This window comes from Peromyscus eremicus, chromosome 19, assembly GCF_949786415.1.
Source record: "Peromyscus eremicus chromosome 19, PerEre_H2_v1, whole genome shotgun sequence".
In the NCBI taxonomy this organism is placed as follows: domain Eukaryota; kingdom Metazoa; phylum Chordata; class Mammalia; order Rodentia; family Cricetidae; genus Peromyscus; species Peromyscus eremicus.
Genome location: NC_081435.1, coordinates 5,550,943 through 5,570,490, shown reverse-complemented (window position 1 = coordinate 5,570,490; position 19,548 = coordinate 5,550,943). Strand labels below are relative to the sequence as shown.

The 19,548-nt window shown below is 42.3% G+C and overlaps 1 protein-coding gene across 1 annotated transcript in view; it reads right to left on the bottom strand.

Annotated features, from left to right (window-relative positions):
- Positions 1 to 5,017: 5,017 nt before the first annotated feature.
- Taf4b (TATA-box binding protein associated factor 4b) overlaps positions 5,018 to 19,548 on the bottom strand; it is a 123,038-nt gene continuing 108,507 nt past the window's right edge. Inside the window, exon 15 of the mRNA XM_059246361.1 lies at positions 5,018 to 6,846. Coding sequence (XP_059102344.1) covers positions 6,679 to 6,846 — 168 coding nt within the window. The 3' untranslated portion in view covers positions 5,018 to 6,678. The remainder of the gene's footprint in view (positions 6,847 to 19,548) is intronic.

The window sequence follows — 19,548 nt, the reverse complement described above, 5'->3', positions numbered from 1 at the left end:
TGTCTCTGTGCTTTTCCCATTCTCTTACTTCTGTAAATCTTACTCTTACTCCATGGCTTGCTGTGTGGCTGGACCCTGGCATCCTCCTCCTTCTCTGGCTACTTTTTTCTCCTTCCAGATTTCTCCTTTTATTTATCCTCTCTGCCTGCCAGCCCCGCCTATTTTTTTCTCCTGCCTCACTATTGGCCGTTCTTTATTAGACCATCAGGTGTTTTACACAGGCACAGTAACAGCTTCAGAGTTAAACAAATGCAATAGAAACAAAAGTAACACACCTTAAAATAATATTCCCCAACATGACCCACTCACTGTTTTTAGTTGAGAATATAAATTGCATAGAGAAGTTGGAGTGATCTTGAAGTCAGGTTGGTTCATGGTGGATGACGCCAGTGAAGCTTCAGAGTGACAACCAACCGACATGGTATGTCCTTCCCATCAGTGACTTTTCTCCTTTCCCTATCCTCATCACCCACCCCAGTAATATGCACAGGATCTCCCTGCTCTCCTGTTGCTCCGACAGTGCTCATTTGGTGGAGAAATAGAGGAACCCAAAGACGTATTTTGGTGGATTTCTCTCGTGAAACAGTGTAACTTACAAATAGTAAACAAACACATACTATTTACATAATAGTAAATACAGCAAATCCCTCAAGGGAAGTTTGTTTCCCCCCAAAGATCACAGCAAGATTCTACTAGCACAGTTGGTCTGGAAAACGATAGGTGGAATTAAGAATGGAACTGGGAAAATCGGTTAAGTCAGTAAGCTGACATATGCTTGCATAAGAGAGTAAGAACATAGGAACTTTGTGGAGTGATATGTATGAAACTGATAAAAGTGGACAGATCTTGAGAAGGGAATGGATGTGCTGGGGAACCTTAAGGAGAATTTCGGTGTGCCATTTTATACTGCTTCAATGTGCCCTATATGTTTCTATAATGTTTTCAATTAAAATTTTGGAAGGAATGGCAATTACTGCTCCCAACCCTACAGGAAACTTAGTAAACAAAGTCAGAAATGTGGATATCTTAGTTATGGTTTCTACTGCTGTGATGAGACACCATGACCTGCTGTGGGATGTTCTGTATGGCAAATGTGTTGCTGATTAGTCAATAAATAAAACACTGATTGGCCATTGGCTAGGCAGGAAGTGTAGGTGGGACAAGGAGGAGAATAAAGCTGGGAAGTGGAAGGCTGAGTCAGAGAGACACTGCCAGCCGCCACGATGACAAACAGCATGTGAAGATGCCGGTAAGCCATGAGCCATGTGGCAAGGTATAGATTAATGGAAATGGATTAACTTAAGCTGTAAAAAGTTAGCAAGAAGCCTGCCACAGCCATACAGTTTGTAACCAATATAAGTCTCTGTGTTTACTTGGTCGGGTCTGAGCATCTGTGGGACTGGCAGGTAGAGAGACTTGTCCTGACTGTGGGCCAGGCAGGAAAACTCTAGCTATAATGACCAAAAGCATTTGGGGAGGAAAGGATTTATTTGACTTATATTTCCAGAATCACATTCCACTTAGAGAAGCCAAGACAGGAACTCAAGCCAGGCAGGAACCTGGAGGCAGGAGCTGATGCAGAGGCCATAGAGGAGTGCTGCTTATTGGCTTGCTCAGACTGCTTTCTTATAAACTCACGACCACCAGCCTAGGGATGGCACCACCCACAATGGGCAGGGCCCTCCTACATCTATCACTAAGAAATTGCCTTACAAGCTTGTGTACAGTCTGATCTTATGGAGACATTTTCTTAATAGAAGTTCCCTCCTCTCAGATGATTTCAGTTTGTGTCAAGTTGACATAAAACTACCCAGAACAGTGGATAAGCATTGTGACAATTAATCTTGTCAACCTGACTGGATTTATATTCACCATGGAAACACACTTGTGGGTGTGTCTATAAAACTATTTTCAGAAGTTTTAAATTGAGCAGGGAAGAGCCATCCTGGATGTGGGCTACATCACCACTTGCTGGGGGTCCTGGACTGAGTAAGAATGAGCTGAACACTAGCACTCACCCGTTTTCTGACTGCAGACACCACATGACCATCTATTTCACATTCCTGCTGCCATGCCTTCTCAACCTTGATGGATTGCTTATCTCTTACATCATGAGCCAGAATAAACCCTCCTCCCTTAAGTGACCTCTGGATGGGTATTTTGTAGCTAATACAGGGATGGAGCTCAGTGGTAGAACCTTCATATGGCAAGATTCTGAGTTCAGTCCTCATAAACACACACACACACACACACACACACACACACACACATACACACGGAGGGAGGGAGGGAGGGAGGGGGAGAGGGGGAGAGAGAGAGAGAGAGGGAGAGAGAGAGAGAGAGAGAGAGAGAGAGAGAACGCACACCAGCCTGTTGAATGGCCCTCTGTACCAGTCTCAATGGCACACACAGGAATCTGTAAATCTTAGATTTTAAATAATACAACAAGGGTTGTGCATTTAGCCAAGTCCAGTTAGGCAGGATGTAAAGCTGTGACATTTAAAATCTCCAAAGCATTACCCCACACTGTTTCCTGCTATAATGTGTGATATGCTGGTCTGAGTGGTTTACACACAATCACAATCATTTACTGAATTCTCACAGCCACCCCATGGGCCAAGTATTTTTTTTTCCAGACAGGAAACAAAAGTAAACTAAACTAATTTGCCCAAGGTAACTGTTGCAGGCTTTCTATTGCTGTGATAAAACATCATGAGCAAAACTAAGTTGGAGGAGGAAAGGGTTTATTTCAGTTTACAGTTCCACATCATATAGTCCATTACTGAGGGAGGTCAAGGCAGGAACAGGCCAGGAACTGGAGGCAGGAGCTGAAGCAGAGGCCAGAGGAGTGCTGTTTACTAACTTGCTCAGCATGCTTTCTTATAGCACTCAGGGCCAGTCCAGAGGTGGCCCCACCCAGAGAGCTGAACTGTCCCACATCAACCATCATTCAAGAAAGTGCACCACAGGCTTTACCCACAGGCAATTCTGGTAGAGGCACTTTCTGAGTTGGGGTTCCCTCTTCTAAAAAGAACTGTAGCTTGTGTCAAGTTCACATAGAACTAGCCAACAGAATTGGCTGTGATTAATAAGAGACCAGAGCCACTAATGGGAAACCTTTGTTTTGCTGTGACAATTGATACTGGTCAACTGGAGCTGAGAAATCAGCAGTGATCAAGAGGAGACTGGCATCACTGAGGTGACATCTTCTGGAAGTGTTTCCTCTGGATGTGTTCCAGAGGCATCCAGGGATGTATCATATGCTGTTAGCTGATGTAGGTAGTGTAAGAGTCACTCAGTAATACTGGTTTTAAAGGTGTGAAGTGTTCACAGAGAGCAGCTGAGTCTTGGTTCTGTGTGGTGGGGCTACAGTCCCTGAGGAGAGGCCACTGGCGAAGGTACAGACTTAGTTGCTGCAGAGACCCAGGCTAGAAGGTCTCATGGAGAGAAGTTGAGGCCTGGCCTATGTGGCAGCATTAGAGTCCTCGAGGAGAGTCACGAGAGGCTAAAAGTTACAGGCAAGTTGCAGAGATCCCAGCATTTTGAAGATGTCAGTACCATGGGATGACCACCAAGAACCTGCTGTAGAGTGGAGCCAGCTTGAACCTATGAGACAAGCTGTGTGTGTTGCAAATTAGGCAAAAAACTTAATCAAGATAATCCTTCACAAGCTTTCCCAGAAGCCTGTCTCAGACATTGACAAGTGAGACAGAGTATCACAAGAAGAATGGTACAACGTAAAAGCTCTCTACTAGGCTATATTCAGACATGTGACACAATATAATTGCTCCCCCTGCAGAATATAACTGGAACTTTTGAAGGCAAATTTGTAGGCAGACAAACTCAACTGATTCATTCTACAACAGACAAAGTAATAAAGTCCAAGTCACAGCCTGTACCTAAGTCCTGTACTTTCCTAAAAACATGGCTGTGTTTTCTGCTCGAACCGTCTTTATACTAAAGTCTTAATTCTAAATAAATTTCTCGTGTATAAATTTGAAGGGTTTTCTAGGTTTGAGAAGTGCTTATTGGGCCAGTGAAATGGCTCAGCAGGTTAAGGACAGTTGCTGGCAAGCCTGATGACCTGAAGTGATCTCCAGTCCACATAATGAAGAAGACCAACTTGTGCAAATTGTCCTCTGACCCCCACACATGTATGCCTGTAAACACACACACACACACACACACACAAACACAATATATATATATATATATATATATATGACACTTTTCAATGTTTCTTTTGAAAAAGGGAGACTATTTTGGCTAGGGAGGTGATTCAGCGGGTAAGAGTGCTTGAGTTGGATCCATAGCACTCACATTGCATATTAAATATAGACAATGCATCTGGAAATCAAATCCACCTCAAAGCCTCCATTTTGTCAACTGTGTGGAAGAATATTCTGTATACACACATTTGTTTTTCTCTGTGTAATATACACTCCACAACACACGTTTCAAACTTACATTAAGGACCCAGGAACTGGCTCAGTGGCTAGAGTGCCTGCTGTGTGAGCGAGCTTAAGGTCCCAAGTGTGGATCCCAACACCCATGTGAAAAGCCATGCTGGTACGCTCCTGAAATCCCAGAGCTCACAGGTGGAGACAGGAAGATCCAGGGGGCTGTTGGCCAATCAGTGAGCTCCAGACTCAGTGAGACCTTGTTCTCAAACATAAGATAGAGAGGTGAGAGAGTCAGACACCCATACATACACCACACATGTGTATATCACAAAGGTTTTATATGAAAAAATTTGAAAAACATTCTCGGTAAGAAAAACTCAATGGGTCAAGAAAAACTTCTATAATAACGACGTTTAGCTTTCTTTGTGAGTCATACAACAGGCAAATTTACAACTATTGCAAAGGAAGTGATAAAGCAACCTAGATCTAAGTGAGATTCCAGAACCAAATGTTCATAGGCCAAAGTAAATAACAGACTCACTGCCAGGCAGATCTGAGTCCTTCAGGGACTGGCTACTAATGAAAACTGCTGCAAAGTCAGTGACTGAGCAAAGTTTGTGTGTTTTGTTGTTGTTTTTTTTTAATCATAAAATAATTACTTTAATGGTGATCTGAAATAATTTTAAACATCTGATCAATAAGTTTACATAAATGTGGGAGCACAGTGCACTTTACAGAAAAATAAAGCTAAGCATTTAAATATACAAAACAACTTTGGGTATAGATTTCTTGTTAAGTTACTTTTTAACATATACATAATTTACGGCATTTTACATAACTTGCTAAAACAAAAATTGTGGCCAATTAAACTCTTACAACAGTATAGAATATGGCCATAACAGACTCTGTGGGAAGAACAGGATGGAGAGTGATATACTAGAGGTGTTTCCCCTGAATCCTTCCTCTAGCATTTTCCTTTAATTATCTTCTGGGAAGGCATTCTTGCAGCATGTGATTTCAATTCCACTATTATTTTTTGTCAGCTATTATCTTATCTGCCCAGGTAGATTTAAAAACTGGCGTGGGGGGGGTGCTTTGAACACCAGCTTCCTCAGAGAGTGGTACACAATGTGCTGTTCACATTTAGAGCCACACCCCCACGGGTGAGACACTGAGAGCACCTCGTAAGTAGACAATTCGAAGGGTGTCCGAGAATGTTCTGGCCAGCAGTTACAAGTTTTGAAAAGCACTAGATGCTTAAACATAGGGTAACTGAGAGATTCTTTACAAAAGAAAGAATGAATTCCATCTTGGGAATTAAAATAATATAAAAACAAACTGTCCTCTTTTGAAATACTGTAACTAAATGTTTGCCAGGTTTTCTTCTTTGGTTGACTTATAAGCTATATGTTTGTTTGTTTGTTTGTTTGTTTATGCCATCAGAAAAACAAAGACCAGCTCTGGCATTTCAAGTGCAACCACCCTCCTTGGGCACACGATGCACACATCTGCTTCATAATGCATTTCATTTTTCTTTTGTCGATTTGAATGGAAGGCCTCATACTCCTTTCTAGTACTTTCTAGCTCTTCCATTTTTTAGTGAGGTATATCAGTAGCAACTTCAGTTTTAGAACTTAGCTGACAAGGATGCCCCTCACTAGCTATCATAACAGTGCAGTGTGGGGAGCCAGACAGTCAGCAACCTCAGGCACAAATGGTCCCATTGGCTGTGTTTGTAATTCTAGCTCAACTAGCCCAAGTTGATACTGACCCTACTCTGTGGCTTGTCACACTTCAATTCCAGAAAGTAACTGTCACAGTTAGCTAAGTAATTTCTAATTGCAGACATAAGATCTAACACTAGGAGACAGGCTCAGTATAGGATACACTCTGATTCTTCCTTTCTCCAACATTTAGATGCAGCCTGTAGCAGAGGGGGCACCTTATTGCTATGGTGTGAAAAAACAAATCAAACAGAAACACAGGTTGTAAGAGGGAGCCCCTTGCTGCTGTAATTAAATGCAAGTGGGTAGGTGATACTTCTGTATAAAGTATACTTGGTACTGACTTTCAGAAAGTATCTGAATTCTCATCTGCAAGAACCCACAGGACATACAGACAAGATGTAGTTTAAAAAGAAAAAGCTTGTCAGTGTAAACAGTGGTCTTCCATACTGGTGACTATTTTCCAGAGTAGATTTCAGGACAGTGCAACAATGCTCTCTATACCTTCTTTGGCAGTAAACAGTGAGCGTCTGGACGGAGGAATGGAGTGATCACTTCAGAAGGGCAAGGTATAGGGCTCGAGAATACTTCAGCTCTCTTTCCTGTTCCATACAGAATATCAAGTCCCTGAGGCAGATTCTTGTAATTCTTGGACGAAGCAATGGTTTGGTGGCCGTTAGGCTGGACGTCCCAGAAGCAGAAGGGTTATCTTTGAAGCCCTAAATAGGAACAGGGGTGGGGAGTGGAAGAGGGAGGGGGGGGAGGGAGGGAGAGAGAGAGAGAGAGAGAGAGAAAGAGAGAGAGAGAGAGAGAGAATGAATTAGTTTAAAATAAGGACTCTCATAAAGGAAAACATGTTTCCTGTGGCATGTGTCCTAAGTCTCACAGCAAGGTAGACGAGGACTCCATTTTTAATTTCACCTGAATTTAGCCACTGTGCTATGTTGTATTATTGATGGTGCCAGGTAAGCACTCACCATGCTGGTTGCCTCCAATCATACACTTCCCATCTTCTTTTACAAAGGACTTCAGCAACATATTCCTCTGCAATAAGATGTTTCCGTACCATCACCAAACCTACCAGACCAGAAGCTTTCTAAGTACAATGACTATTATTTATAGCCCCTCCAGAACTTGGCAAATTGTGAAGAAACAGCATGATTATCCATAGTATTTTCTTTTAGAAAAAGGGTCTCACTATTCAGCTCTGATTGGCCTGGAACTCAATGTGTATGTCAGGCTAGTCTTAAACTCAGAGATCTACTTGCCTCTTGCTTTCAAGTGCTGAAGTGTTGGCATTAAAGGCAATGCACTACCACACCCAGCCTAATAATATTTTCTTAACTGAATTTACTGATTATAAATAGAAAAACCAAAGTAAGCTTCAAATTCACCTGAGAATGAAGTGAAACCCACTACTCCTGCATCAAGACAGTTTCCTAAACACAGGCATCTATGCACTATTATTTTAAATTTTTTATTTATTCTTTTGTGGATTATGATGTGGAACTGGTTCTCTCCTATATTGATGTGGGTCTAGGAAACAAACTCAGGTTGTCAGGCTTTTAGGGCAAGTGCTCTATCAACTGAGCCATCTTAATGCTACTTAAAAAATGAAGACGATAACAGTCTTACCCAGCTATGGCATCTATGAACCACATCAGCAACCAGCACGGCATGATAACCCTGTGGGTGGAGTAGTGCCATGCACACCTTGGCAGTAACCAATGCTCTCTAACTGGACTTGAGACCTACTCAACAAGAGGATACCATGCCTGGTTCTGGAAACCTAGTTAACTACGCAGTACTAGTGAAATCATGATTACTGGAGGAGAATCTACAACCACTATTTTACTAAACTACCTACCATAATTCCTGACTACAATCCATAAACATTTGTCCTTATACCAACAGGTAAGAGTAGTCTTCACCCCTCATCAAGGAAACCTCTCTTTGCAACAGTCAGAGACCGCTACAGAAAACCACAACCAATAAAAATGCAGAATTGTAGAGCTCTGTCCGGACAGATACATCCACAATACAACTGCAGCTCCACCTAAGGCCAGAGATCATTTCAAAAGAGGGATTCAGTTAGCTGTGAGACTGTCTTCTATCAAGACCAGAATCTATACACACAAAGCCTCACCAAGATGACCACCCCAATGGGAGGGGGGATGATACCAATGAATGCCAGACTGGATGGGGAAAAGCCCACGAGGCTTCAACCCAAAGGACTACAGGCAACTGAGGAAACAGCGTGCCAATTAGTTGTCCAGTGCCAATCGGCCAGCCCTGAAAACATATATACAAGTAATACACGGATTCAACAGGCTATATTTAGGAAGATATATATTGTATATACATACCATATAACACATATACAACATATAATGTATACATAATATATACATAACATATATGCAAGAAACAATTAGTGAAAAAAGAGGACATTAATTGAAAAAAGAGCAGGGAAGGATATATCAGAGGGCATGGAGAGAGGAAAGATAAGAAGTATATAATTAAATTATAATCTCAAAAAGTAAAAAGGAAGCCAGCAGTGGTGGTGCATGTCTTTAATCCCAGCACTCAAGACAGAGGCAAGTGGATCTCTGAATCTAAGGCCAGCCTGGTCTACAGAGTGAGTTCCATAATAGCCAGAGCGACACAGAGAAACTCTGTCTCAAAAAACCAAAATAAATAAGTAAAATAAAAATAAATTTAAAAGGAATTGAAATTATTATTATTGTGTATATGTGTGTATGTTGGTGGGCACATACTACATTAAGTGTGTAGATGTTAGAGGACAACTTTCAGGAGTAAGTTCTCTCCTTCTATCCTGGGTTCCAGGGACCAAACTACGGTTACTAGACTTGCACAGTAAGCACTTTTACCCACCGAATCACCTTGCTTGTCCCAAACAAAGAATTACTTAGAAGGATAATTGTATAAAAGTGAAACTCTTAATTTCATTTTGTGCGTGAGGAGGTATTTTAGTCAAAATTCCAGGTTATGATCCATCATAGTAGGGAAGCCACAACAGCAGGGCTTTAGAAAAACAGCCATATTAAGTCCACAGACAGAAGAGAGTCACAGATATGTCCATACCTTCCCTCAGCTCACACTAAGCATTATACTCTTGCACAGTTCAGGATCCCTTTCTTAGGGAATAGTGCCACCCACATTGAGCTTGTCTTCCAATCTCCAATAACATGATCAAGACAATCCGGCACAGACAGGCCAGTCTAATCAAGACAATTACTCATTGAGACTCCACAGATCATATAAATCTTTTGCCTTTTATTTCATTTAAAAACTATATTTTGTTTTGAAAAGTGTAAAGTCTACAAAACACCACAGTCAAAATCAGTCAGCCTAACTTCATGCATATTCATAGTCAAACAAGTTTTCTTCTAACATGTTCAATTTTTGAGGGCTATACCATCCTAACCACATCTGTTCTCTCATTAAGTTAATCTTGTTCATAAGACAGCCCATGAGGAAAAAAGGGTTGTTCTCTGCACCACCTACAGAGTTCCTGCAGGTACAGAGCGTGTCCATTCCAAGTACCGAGCTATGACTGAACATGCATTGGCTTCCAGAGTGAATTATCTGGTGCCTTTCCTCTCTACAAGCCTTGCTACTCAGGTGTGCAACAGATGGCACCTTACTACTGTCAATTATTACTGTAGGGTAAAAGGGCCAGTCAAAGAAACACACTTTGGCCCTGGAACCAGAGCCAAATCTGTCCCTGACCAACTGAGCATGAAACCAACCAATCAATCCCTGAGCACAAAATCTAGCCAATCTGAGTTTGCCCAAGCTCAAGGAGATTGAAATCCGACCAATTCCCAGCCTGAAAATCTTCTCCCTGGGAAAACTCGGCCCCTAAGTAGCACTATATAAGCCCTGTGCCTGTCCAGTTGGAAGCTGCCCTTCTCCACCCTGGCAGGGGCAGCCACTCTCTTGGATTCCTCCTTCTCAAATAAATCTCTTCAAAGAGTTTTGGGTGAAGACCTTCTTTCGCCAGAACAGAGCAGAATCTCTGCTGGGAAACTCCCAAGTGGAGTGGGGCAGAGAAGCAATGGATTTCTCTGCTGGGAAACCCCCTTAGGGAAGCCGAGCAGAGCTCAACTGTAATGAGCAGAATTGCCACATCCTGCGGGGAGACCATCCCCCCACCGGATCCCAGCTTCAGGTATAGCCTGAGGAGAAGTCAAGATACCTTTCTCCTCACAGCTGTAGGTATCCAGGATACCTTCCCTTCACAGCTGCAGGTGTAGCCTGACTTCTGACAAGTCAGGTTATCTTTCCCTCTGGAGCTGTAACACAATTACCACCAAAGTATTTTCACCAGATTTCTGCAGGATGATCTCAACAACTCAGCTTTGGAAACAATAAACACATACATTAGTAATTATTCACAGTGAAAGACAATCTTGTTTACAAGAGTTAGATTTATTTAAAACTTCAGTGCATTCTAAAGAAGTACTGATACCAGGTGTGGTGGCATACACCTTTAACCCCAGCTTTTGGGAGGTAGAGGCCAAGTTCAAGGCCAGCCTCAGGACTGCCAGGGCTATACAGAGAAACTGTCTTGGGGGGAAAAAAAAAAAAGTACTGAAAGAAGGAAGGAGGGAGGGAGGGAGGGTGGATGGATCTCACATAGTTCAGGCTAGCCCTCAAATCGCCTTGCAGCCAAGGATAAACACTGAACTTTTGGCCCTCCTGTCTGTCCCTCCAAAGTGTTAGGATCACAGATGTGTGCCACCATGCCTGGCTTATATGGCGGTGGGGATCAAACCCGGGGCTTTCAACAAGCTGCATAGGACTTTACCTAGCTAGCTAACATTTCTAGCTCAGAGCAGGGTTTGCTTCAGCCATAATGATATATTACTGAAAATTCTAAATCTATATATATTTAATGGTGTTCACACCAAGCATCTTCCTGCAACGGAATTTACCATCTCACATAAATTTTAAAATGTCTCAGAAATTCTGTCTTTACGAAAACACTTAGAAATGCCATTTTTATCAAAAGTCACATGTATTGAAGTAAGCTGTAACAGCCGAGAGGACCCAGGACACAAAGGAACAGCTACTGTACGGTCCTGTTTTAGGAGTCAGGCAGAGTCTTCTTGGGAGCGAAGGAACGGCTAGAAGGGCAGAGTGGTTTTCTAAAGTTCCCAAGATGCTTCCATCTTATTCTGACCACTGGCTAGGTGGGTATGTTTCCTACATAAAAATTTAGTCAGCTTATGATTTGATTTTTTGTTCCTTCTGCACCAATATTGCATTCTGATAGAAAATTAAACTAGCACAAAAACCCATCTCATCTCTACAGGAAATTAAAAGGCAAGTGTAAGAGGGGATAAAAGGAAGATACGACTGTTAAATGTCAAGAAAACAGAGACCCAATCATCTGGGTTAGGGAACAAAGGGGTCACAGGTCATGTCTGACACGTGACAAGCCTGAAGGATCCAAGGGGAAGAGCTGCATTATCGCTGGCAGCCCAGGGTTGAAAAAGAGGTCATTCCAACAGGATGCAGTAGGAGGCCTGGGGCAATGTTATAAATGAAACAAACCCAAGGGACAGTCTACAATCCATCACAAATATCTTCCATAATTCACAACTTCCCTCAAATCACGACTGACTTAGAAAGCCAAATTCTTGGATCTATATGTAAAATAAATTCCTATCGTTCTTATAATTGGGATAGTTAACAATTGTGACCAGTAAGTTTCACAATGGCAAAGCCACACAATGATCAGATAATTCTTGGTTACTGGATGACAGTTTATATCCATCAACACCAAACCTGCCTCTTCCCACCAGTTTTCCTTTGTCCTCCATACCACCAGGTCATTTCCCCAAAGTTCCCTCAGTTCTACAGGGCCAAGGCTGAATCACTGATGCAGCTCAGGGAGAGCAGACAAGGAAAAACAGGCTTTTATAAAGAGTACACTGTTTGTTTCTGAAACAGGGGTTCCCAATCCACTTTCCACACGAGGACATTCTTTTGTATGGATTCTTACTAGGACAAAAGAGTAAAATGGAGAAACAACCAACTCACCAAGTGCCTAACCAAACCTAGTGTCAACACCCTATAGAACTACAGACCAATTAAACTAGCTTCACAGATTTGTTAGATTGTATCACTGAACAAAGCTTCTTATTTCCATCTATAATAAAACAGCAGGATCCTTTTATTCTTGTAAGGAGAAAGTGAGCACCAGTAGTTAACAGCCTTAGCTATAACACCACTTAACAATGACTAAAAAATAGCCAGTCGTTCCCACGTACATAACAAACAGAGCAAATGGTATAAAGTAAAATCTTTAAAGGCCTTTCAACTTTTCCTCATTACTACTACACCAAGTTAGAAGCCACAACAAGAGCTGTGACCCAGGTGGCTTCAAGAATTCACGTGGACCTTTATCCAAATGCCACCACCTTGCAGAAGAAGGGAAGAAAGACTCTAGGAGCCGGGATCAGGGAGAATTTGATCAAACAGTGTCTTCTGGGCATGACAGGACTACTGCACTCATGAATTCACAGCTACTGTGTTGGTCAACAAAACAGTTGAATAAGATCAAACCAGTGAAGATTCCAGCATGGAGTAGGTGTGGCTCATGAGCTGCTGGCAACAAGCTGAGAAGCTCCTGACAGCTGATGGCTTCTGAGGAAGGGAGACTCCGTGTTCTTTAAGGGTGTGGCCCTGGCAATCAACCATGCTCTAATGGACGGCCCACGTACATTAGGGGACGGGCAGCACAAATTGGACTTGGCGGGATATTAAGAGGACATGAAGTTGGGAGGAGGCAGGGAGTTGGGGAATGAATCTGAAAGAATTAGGGGGAAGATCGAGGTGAATCTGATCAAAATGTATTATAAGAATTTATGAAATTCTAGAAGGATTTATAAAAATATTCCACTAAAAACTTGTCACCATCCAAAGTAACCTGGCGCCATGCTAACCCATACTCTGATCCAGTTCAAGTATCATGTCACAAGATACTGCACAGAAACAACACTAGGTGTCAACTTTATGAACAATCTCAAATTACTTTTCTGTGCTTTAGTTTCTTCAACTGTAAACAAGGGTACTACAGCAACCCCCACCCCCAAAGATCTATATGTAGATTAAATAAGAACAACATTTGGCACACAGTATATGATCTCTAAATTCTGGCTTTTATCATCTGAATGAAATAACTGGTCATTTGGGAGTCACTGACTGCAAGCAGGAGAGAATAACTTTACTCCAGAATTTTTCTCCTAATCAAATTTTACCACCTGTACCCAATTCAAGTTCTCACTAAATCACCAACTCACTAACTTTAAAGAAATGATAGATATTGTTATGCTTCTCTTGTTTCTCAGTGAACTTCTAAATTTTCAGTGGAACTTTCAGTGATTAAAGTTAAAATGTAGACTAATGGCCTCTTCCATATATAGCTTGTGGACAATGGACACTTCTACAGACATCTTTTCTATACTTCTCCAATAAACCACAGAAAAGCTGCTGCAACCTTATCAAACAGTCTCTAGCTGATTCTACACTGTTCCTTGAATTGTAAGACTAAGAAAACACAAATGCTCTCTGAACCTTACCAGTTAACTGAGCACAAAGACTGGGGCATTTTTATAGACAGGAGCTGGAGGCAATGGTACACCACATTTCTCAGAGTCTCTGTCCAATTTGTACTACGGCCCAGCACCAAGCCAGTCTGACAGTCTTTTAAACTGGAAGGAGGAAACAAAGGTTAGACATGGGAGTTGGGATCCATGAGACCTGGCTGCAGAGTTAAACCCAGCATTCTCCAGGACCCAGACGCAAGGATAAACAAGTACACTGGGGCTGGCTGCTTGCTGCACAAGCGTGAGGACCTCAGTTCAGGTACCCAGAAGCCACACCAAAAAGCTGGGCATGATCATGTGTATACATTTGTAACCCCAGTACTGGAGGGAGGCACTTAAATAGGAGGATTGCTGGGGCCGCAAGCTCTAAGGAAGAGACTCTGTAGAAGGTAGAGAGTGACAGACAGCCATCGTCGTCTTCTGGTCTCCACGTGCACAAACACACAGGTGAACACAACTGCACAGGTCTATACCACCACCCCAAATAAATAAATGAAATTGCTGCCTGACCCAATGTAACAGTACACAGAATCTATACTCCAAAGTCTCAGCTCTGAGCTGGAGACACAAGTCAGTTGGTACAGTGTTGGTTCGACCCCTTAGCACCACATAAACCAAGTATGGTGGCTCTATCTGTGAATTCAGCACTTGGATGGTGAAGGCAGGGAGATCAAGAGCTCAAGGTCAACCACATCGACAGAGTGAGTTGGGGACCAGCCTGGCTACACAATACCCTGACTCAAATAAAAAAAACAAGACTAAGGTTTCTAAGGCTTCAAGGACCACAGCAGAACACACTGAGCTTTAAGACTGACTGCCCTCTGCTGGTCAACAAGAAGAACTTTTGAAGCTCTAGGTCTCTGGCTTACATCATGCTTTTATCCTTGAGAGCTGCAGCTGGGCCAGGCTGTCTGAGAGGTCTGTCTCTCCTAAGTGTGCTTCAAAAGACAGACAGACTCACGTGACACGGAGTCACAGGCTCTGAACTCCAACTGTAGTTCTGAATTCATTATGTCAGCCACAAAGGAAACACACTGGCTGTCATATGTAATAACCCCCATCTTTACCTCCGGCCCCACTGTTCAGTTTCCTAGCAAAGCTTCTAAATAAATGCACTACACACATTCCACATTCAACACGCTTTGAACCATTGCTCCTTCCCTTCCTTCTCTTTCTTTTATTTCAAGGAGTACAAATGTATGTACATAATAAAATGCCCAATCCAGAAGCCCCGGAGGAGAGCCTCAGCCTTCCTTCTCCTGTGATCTACTGCCACTCTTGCCAGTCCTACTTACTTTCCACATCTTCACTTTCATGACCTACCATTTGAAAAAAGTAATAACTTTACAGTCTATCTCTTGTGTGAATCACTGCTCTAAACAGTAATCTGACAATATTAAAATGCTCCAATGACTGAAAATCTACAGGACCAAATCCAAATACACAAAGACAGGATATAAACAGTCATTAACAATCACAATAAAGTCAGTCTTGTCTCTCATTTCTTTATTCCTATCACAAACTACTCATCATGGAAGAAGTAATTTCTCCCTTTGATGTAGCTAGTTAATGGCCAATAGTATGCTTCTTCCTGGAAAGGCATTCTCCAGTCCAGCTAACCTATTCTCAAGTCCCAACACTGGTACCATGTTTCCCCATGTCTACAAGCACCAACCTGTCCAATTCTAGACTAGCTGCAATCCCATACACTTTCCTGGTGTTTTCCTAAAACGTCAAGACTGCTGTGCAGTTATCTAACCCATCACTTTAGAGGATATCTGTGGCCTATGAAGATTTGAAGATTTTTACAGTCACTGAGAAAAGATCTGATCAGTGTGTGCAGGTTGACCCCTGTGCAGGGTCCAGTATCACACAATAATGTAACTGGTACAAATGAGCAGTGAAATTCTGAGTCAAAATAGTGTTGCTAGTCTCAGCTTTAAGCTAAACAAGTCTGGAAGGAAAATGCAAAGTTCTTAGATAGTATATTTGTAAAGTATTATCTAGTTCTCTAAAAAGATTTCTACCTATTCATTCTCACCAAGCTACCATCTGATGGAATCTATCCAAAACAATGGTTGTTTTAATGTTTTTCCCCTGGACATTTTCAAAATAGTGAGAAGGCACATCAGCTGGCCAAGTAATACAACCCGTAAGAATATCAAATGTCTACTTTCTTGAGTTCTTTATATATTTTGGATATTAGCTCTCTGTCAGATGTGGGTTTCATGAAGATCTCTTCCCATTCTATGGGCTGCCGTTTTATCTTTTGAAAGAGTCCTTTGACTTAGAGAAGCTTTTCAGTTTCATGAGGTCCCATTTATTAATTATCAATCTTAGAGTCTGTGCTGCTGCTATGGCAACCTACAGAATGAGAAAGGATCTCCACCAACCCCACATCTGACAGAGGGCTTATCTCCAAACTATATAAAGAACTAAAGAAACTAGACATCAAAAACCAAACAAACAATCCAATTAAAAAATGAGGTACAGACATAAACAGAGAATTCCCCACAGAGGACTCTCAAATGGCTGAGAAACACTTAAAGAAATGTTCAACATCCTTAGCCACCATGGAAATGCAAATCAAAATGACTCTGAGATTCCATCTTACATCTGTCAGAATGGCTAAGATCAAAAACTCAAGTGACATCTCATGCTGGAGAGGATGTGGAGCAAAGGGAACACTCCTCCATTGCTGGTGGGAGTACAAACTTGTACAGCCACTTTGGACATCAATATGGTGGCTTCTCAGAAAACTGGGAATCAATCTACCTCAAGACCCAGCGATACCACTCTTGGGTATATACCCAAAGGATGCTCAATCATACCACAAGGACACTTGCTCAACTATGTTCATAGCAGCATTATTCATAATAGCCAGAACATGGAAGCAACCTAGATGCCCCTCAACCAAAGAATGGATAAAGAAAATGTGGTACATTTACACAATGGAGTACTACTCAGCTGTTAAAAACAATGACATGGAATTTGAAGGTAAATGGATGAAACTAGAAAAAAATCATCCTGAGTGAAGTAACCCAGACCCGGAAAGACAAACATGGTATGTACTCACTTGTAAGTGGATATTAGCTGTAAAGTAAGGATAACGATGCTACAACCCACAGACCCAGAGAGGCTAAATAACAAAGAGGGCGGGGGGGGGGGGTTGTTGCAAGAATCTCACTGTGAACAGAAAATAGAATGGGACATTACCAGTGGATGGGGGGAGGGGCCTGGAATGGGAAATAGGTATGGGAATAGGAGGGATCAGGTGGGGGGGGGGATGGAGGGAGAGAGCACTGGGAGAGACAACTGGACTCTGGGGCATCTCTGGGATGAGCTAGAAACCTAGAGCAATGGAAACTCCCAGGAATGTACGAGGGTGACCCTAGCTAAGACTCCTAGCAACGGGGGTTACATAGCCTGAACCAGCCATCTTCTGTAACCAGGCAAGACTTCCAGTGGAGGAACTGGGACACCAACCCAGCCACAAACCCTTTAACCTATAATTTGTCCTGCCTTCAAGATGTGCTGGGGTACTGATGGCACAGAAATTGTGGGACTGATGGGCCCAGCGGAGAACCACACCCTACAAGGGAGCTCACCCCTCAGGGCCAGGACCCAGAGGTGAGATAGCCCAGAGACCTAGGATAGAACCACACTAATGGAAAAAAAAAAAGGTCATTGAAATGATTCCTAATGATATTCTGCTATTCTCAGATTGGTGCCTAGCCCAACTGTCATCAGAGAGGCTTCACCCAGCGACTGATGGGGAACAAGGCAGACACCCACTGCCAAACATTAGGTGGAGTTCAGGGAATCCTGCAGAAGAGGGGAAGAAGGATTGTAGGAGCCAGAGGGCAAAAAGACACATAAGAAAACCCACAGAACTAACTAACTTAGGCTCATAGGGGCTCACAGGGATTGAACTGGCAACCAGGGAGTCCGCATGGGACTGACCTAGGCCCTCTGCATATATGTTACAGTTGTGTAGACTGGCCTTCGTGTGAGACTCCTAACAGTAAGAGCAGGGGCTGTCTCTGACTTTGATGCCTGCTTTTGGGACCCATTCCTTCTACTGGATTTCTTCATCTAGCCTTAATGGAAGTGGAGGAGCCTAGTCTCACTGCAACTTGATATACCTTGGTGGGCTGATATCCATGGGGTGCCCACAAGTATCTGAAGAGAAACAGTAGAAGAATGGTAGATGGCGAAGGGGTAGAGCGGAGGGAGAGTGGGAGGAGAGGAAACTTTGGTTGGGATGTACAAACAAAAGTAAACAAACAAAACCCCCGCACCAAATGGCCCAAGAGCAGCCAACTCTGAAAATACATAACTTGACTGCCTCCTGTGGCCAAGCAGAAAAATACAATTTAGGACTTTCCTAAAAAGCACTTGCCAAGTCATCAGAAAACTCAAGTAAACTATGTCGGGATCTGTTTTCCATTTTGTTAAAAGGTCTTCAAAGGACTAACGGTGAAGTAGCTCTAGTTTCATACCTGGAGAACCACGAAGGACACGGTGCTGGACAACTAAAGCAGCTTTGACTGTATCAACAGTAGCTTCACTTCTAAGTCAGGGTTATGGAGCTGGGGAGCTGCATACAGGATGGAAAAGGCTCCCAGAAAACAATCTGTACCGGCCCGAAAGGTGAGAGGGCACTAGCAGTGGTGCTTTCCATACGTGCTTGACAAGCTACCCAGTGAGCAACAGCTCGCATTACAGAGAGGAGCCAAAGGGAGCAGCAGCACCCAGAATAGAAGGCACCTACACAAAATGGAGGAGACCACCTCAGGGTTGGGAACAGGCAAAGGTACATATTGAATGCTTAAACAGATCCAGACGCCACCAAAAAGACAAAAACAAACAAACAAAAAACAGGTACAACTAAAAAGGTAAAAAAGACAAAATGAAAGACTTCATACAGAGCGAAACTGTTAAATATACTGAGTTGACTAAGGTCAATGGTAACATACAGAAGAAATAAAAAAGCTCAATTTATATGGTATTCTTAAAGACCAACTACAAATAAAGATACAGTTAAGTTAAGTTAGAAGTCTATGTGTAGAAAAGACAAACCACGCAAATCCTAGGCATAAGAAAGCTATCTTAGCTATAAAATATTAAAGGAAGCAGGCTTCCAGACAAAGACTATTTCTAGAAATGAAGATCAATTTTATCAGAAAGACATAACATATTGCACTACACACAAGCCATCTCATGACAGAAGCAGAAATTAAAGTAGAAATAGGTGGGCACATCATCACAGTAGCCCACACCCCCTTCTCTCAGAACTTATGGAATAAGCACCTCCAGCCTAAAATAACCTAGTCAGACAACAGGATTATAGACGCTCTACTGACAATGGCAGGTTTTAAATTTCTAAATACTCATCCAAACTGACCAAACACTAATAGGCAAGCTTCAACAGATTTAAAAGAACTGAAATCAAAGACTATGTTCTCTGGCCACATGCAAACAAAACCAATATAGAAATGTAACAACACACTTCCAAAGAGCTAGTATGTGAACGCTATCAAAAAAGAAATTCAAATTAATACTGCAAGCAAATTATATCCAACATATTAAAGTGTGTATGGGTGAAGCCAAAACGGAAAGATAATGAAAACTTATAGTAGAAACTCAATGTTCAATTGGTAGGACGCTTGCCCAGCATGCACAAAGCTTTTGTTCAATTTCCAGTACCCCATAAACTTGGGTGTGGTGCGGAATGCTTCAATTTCTACAACACTCAGGAGGTGAAGGCAGAAAGATCAG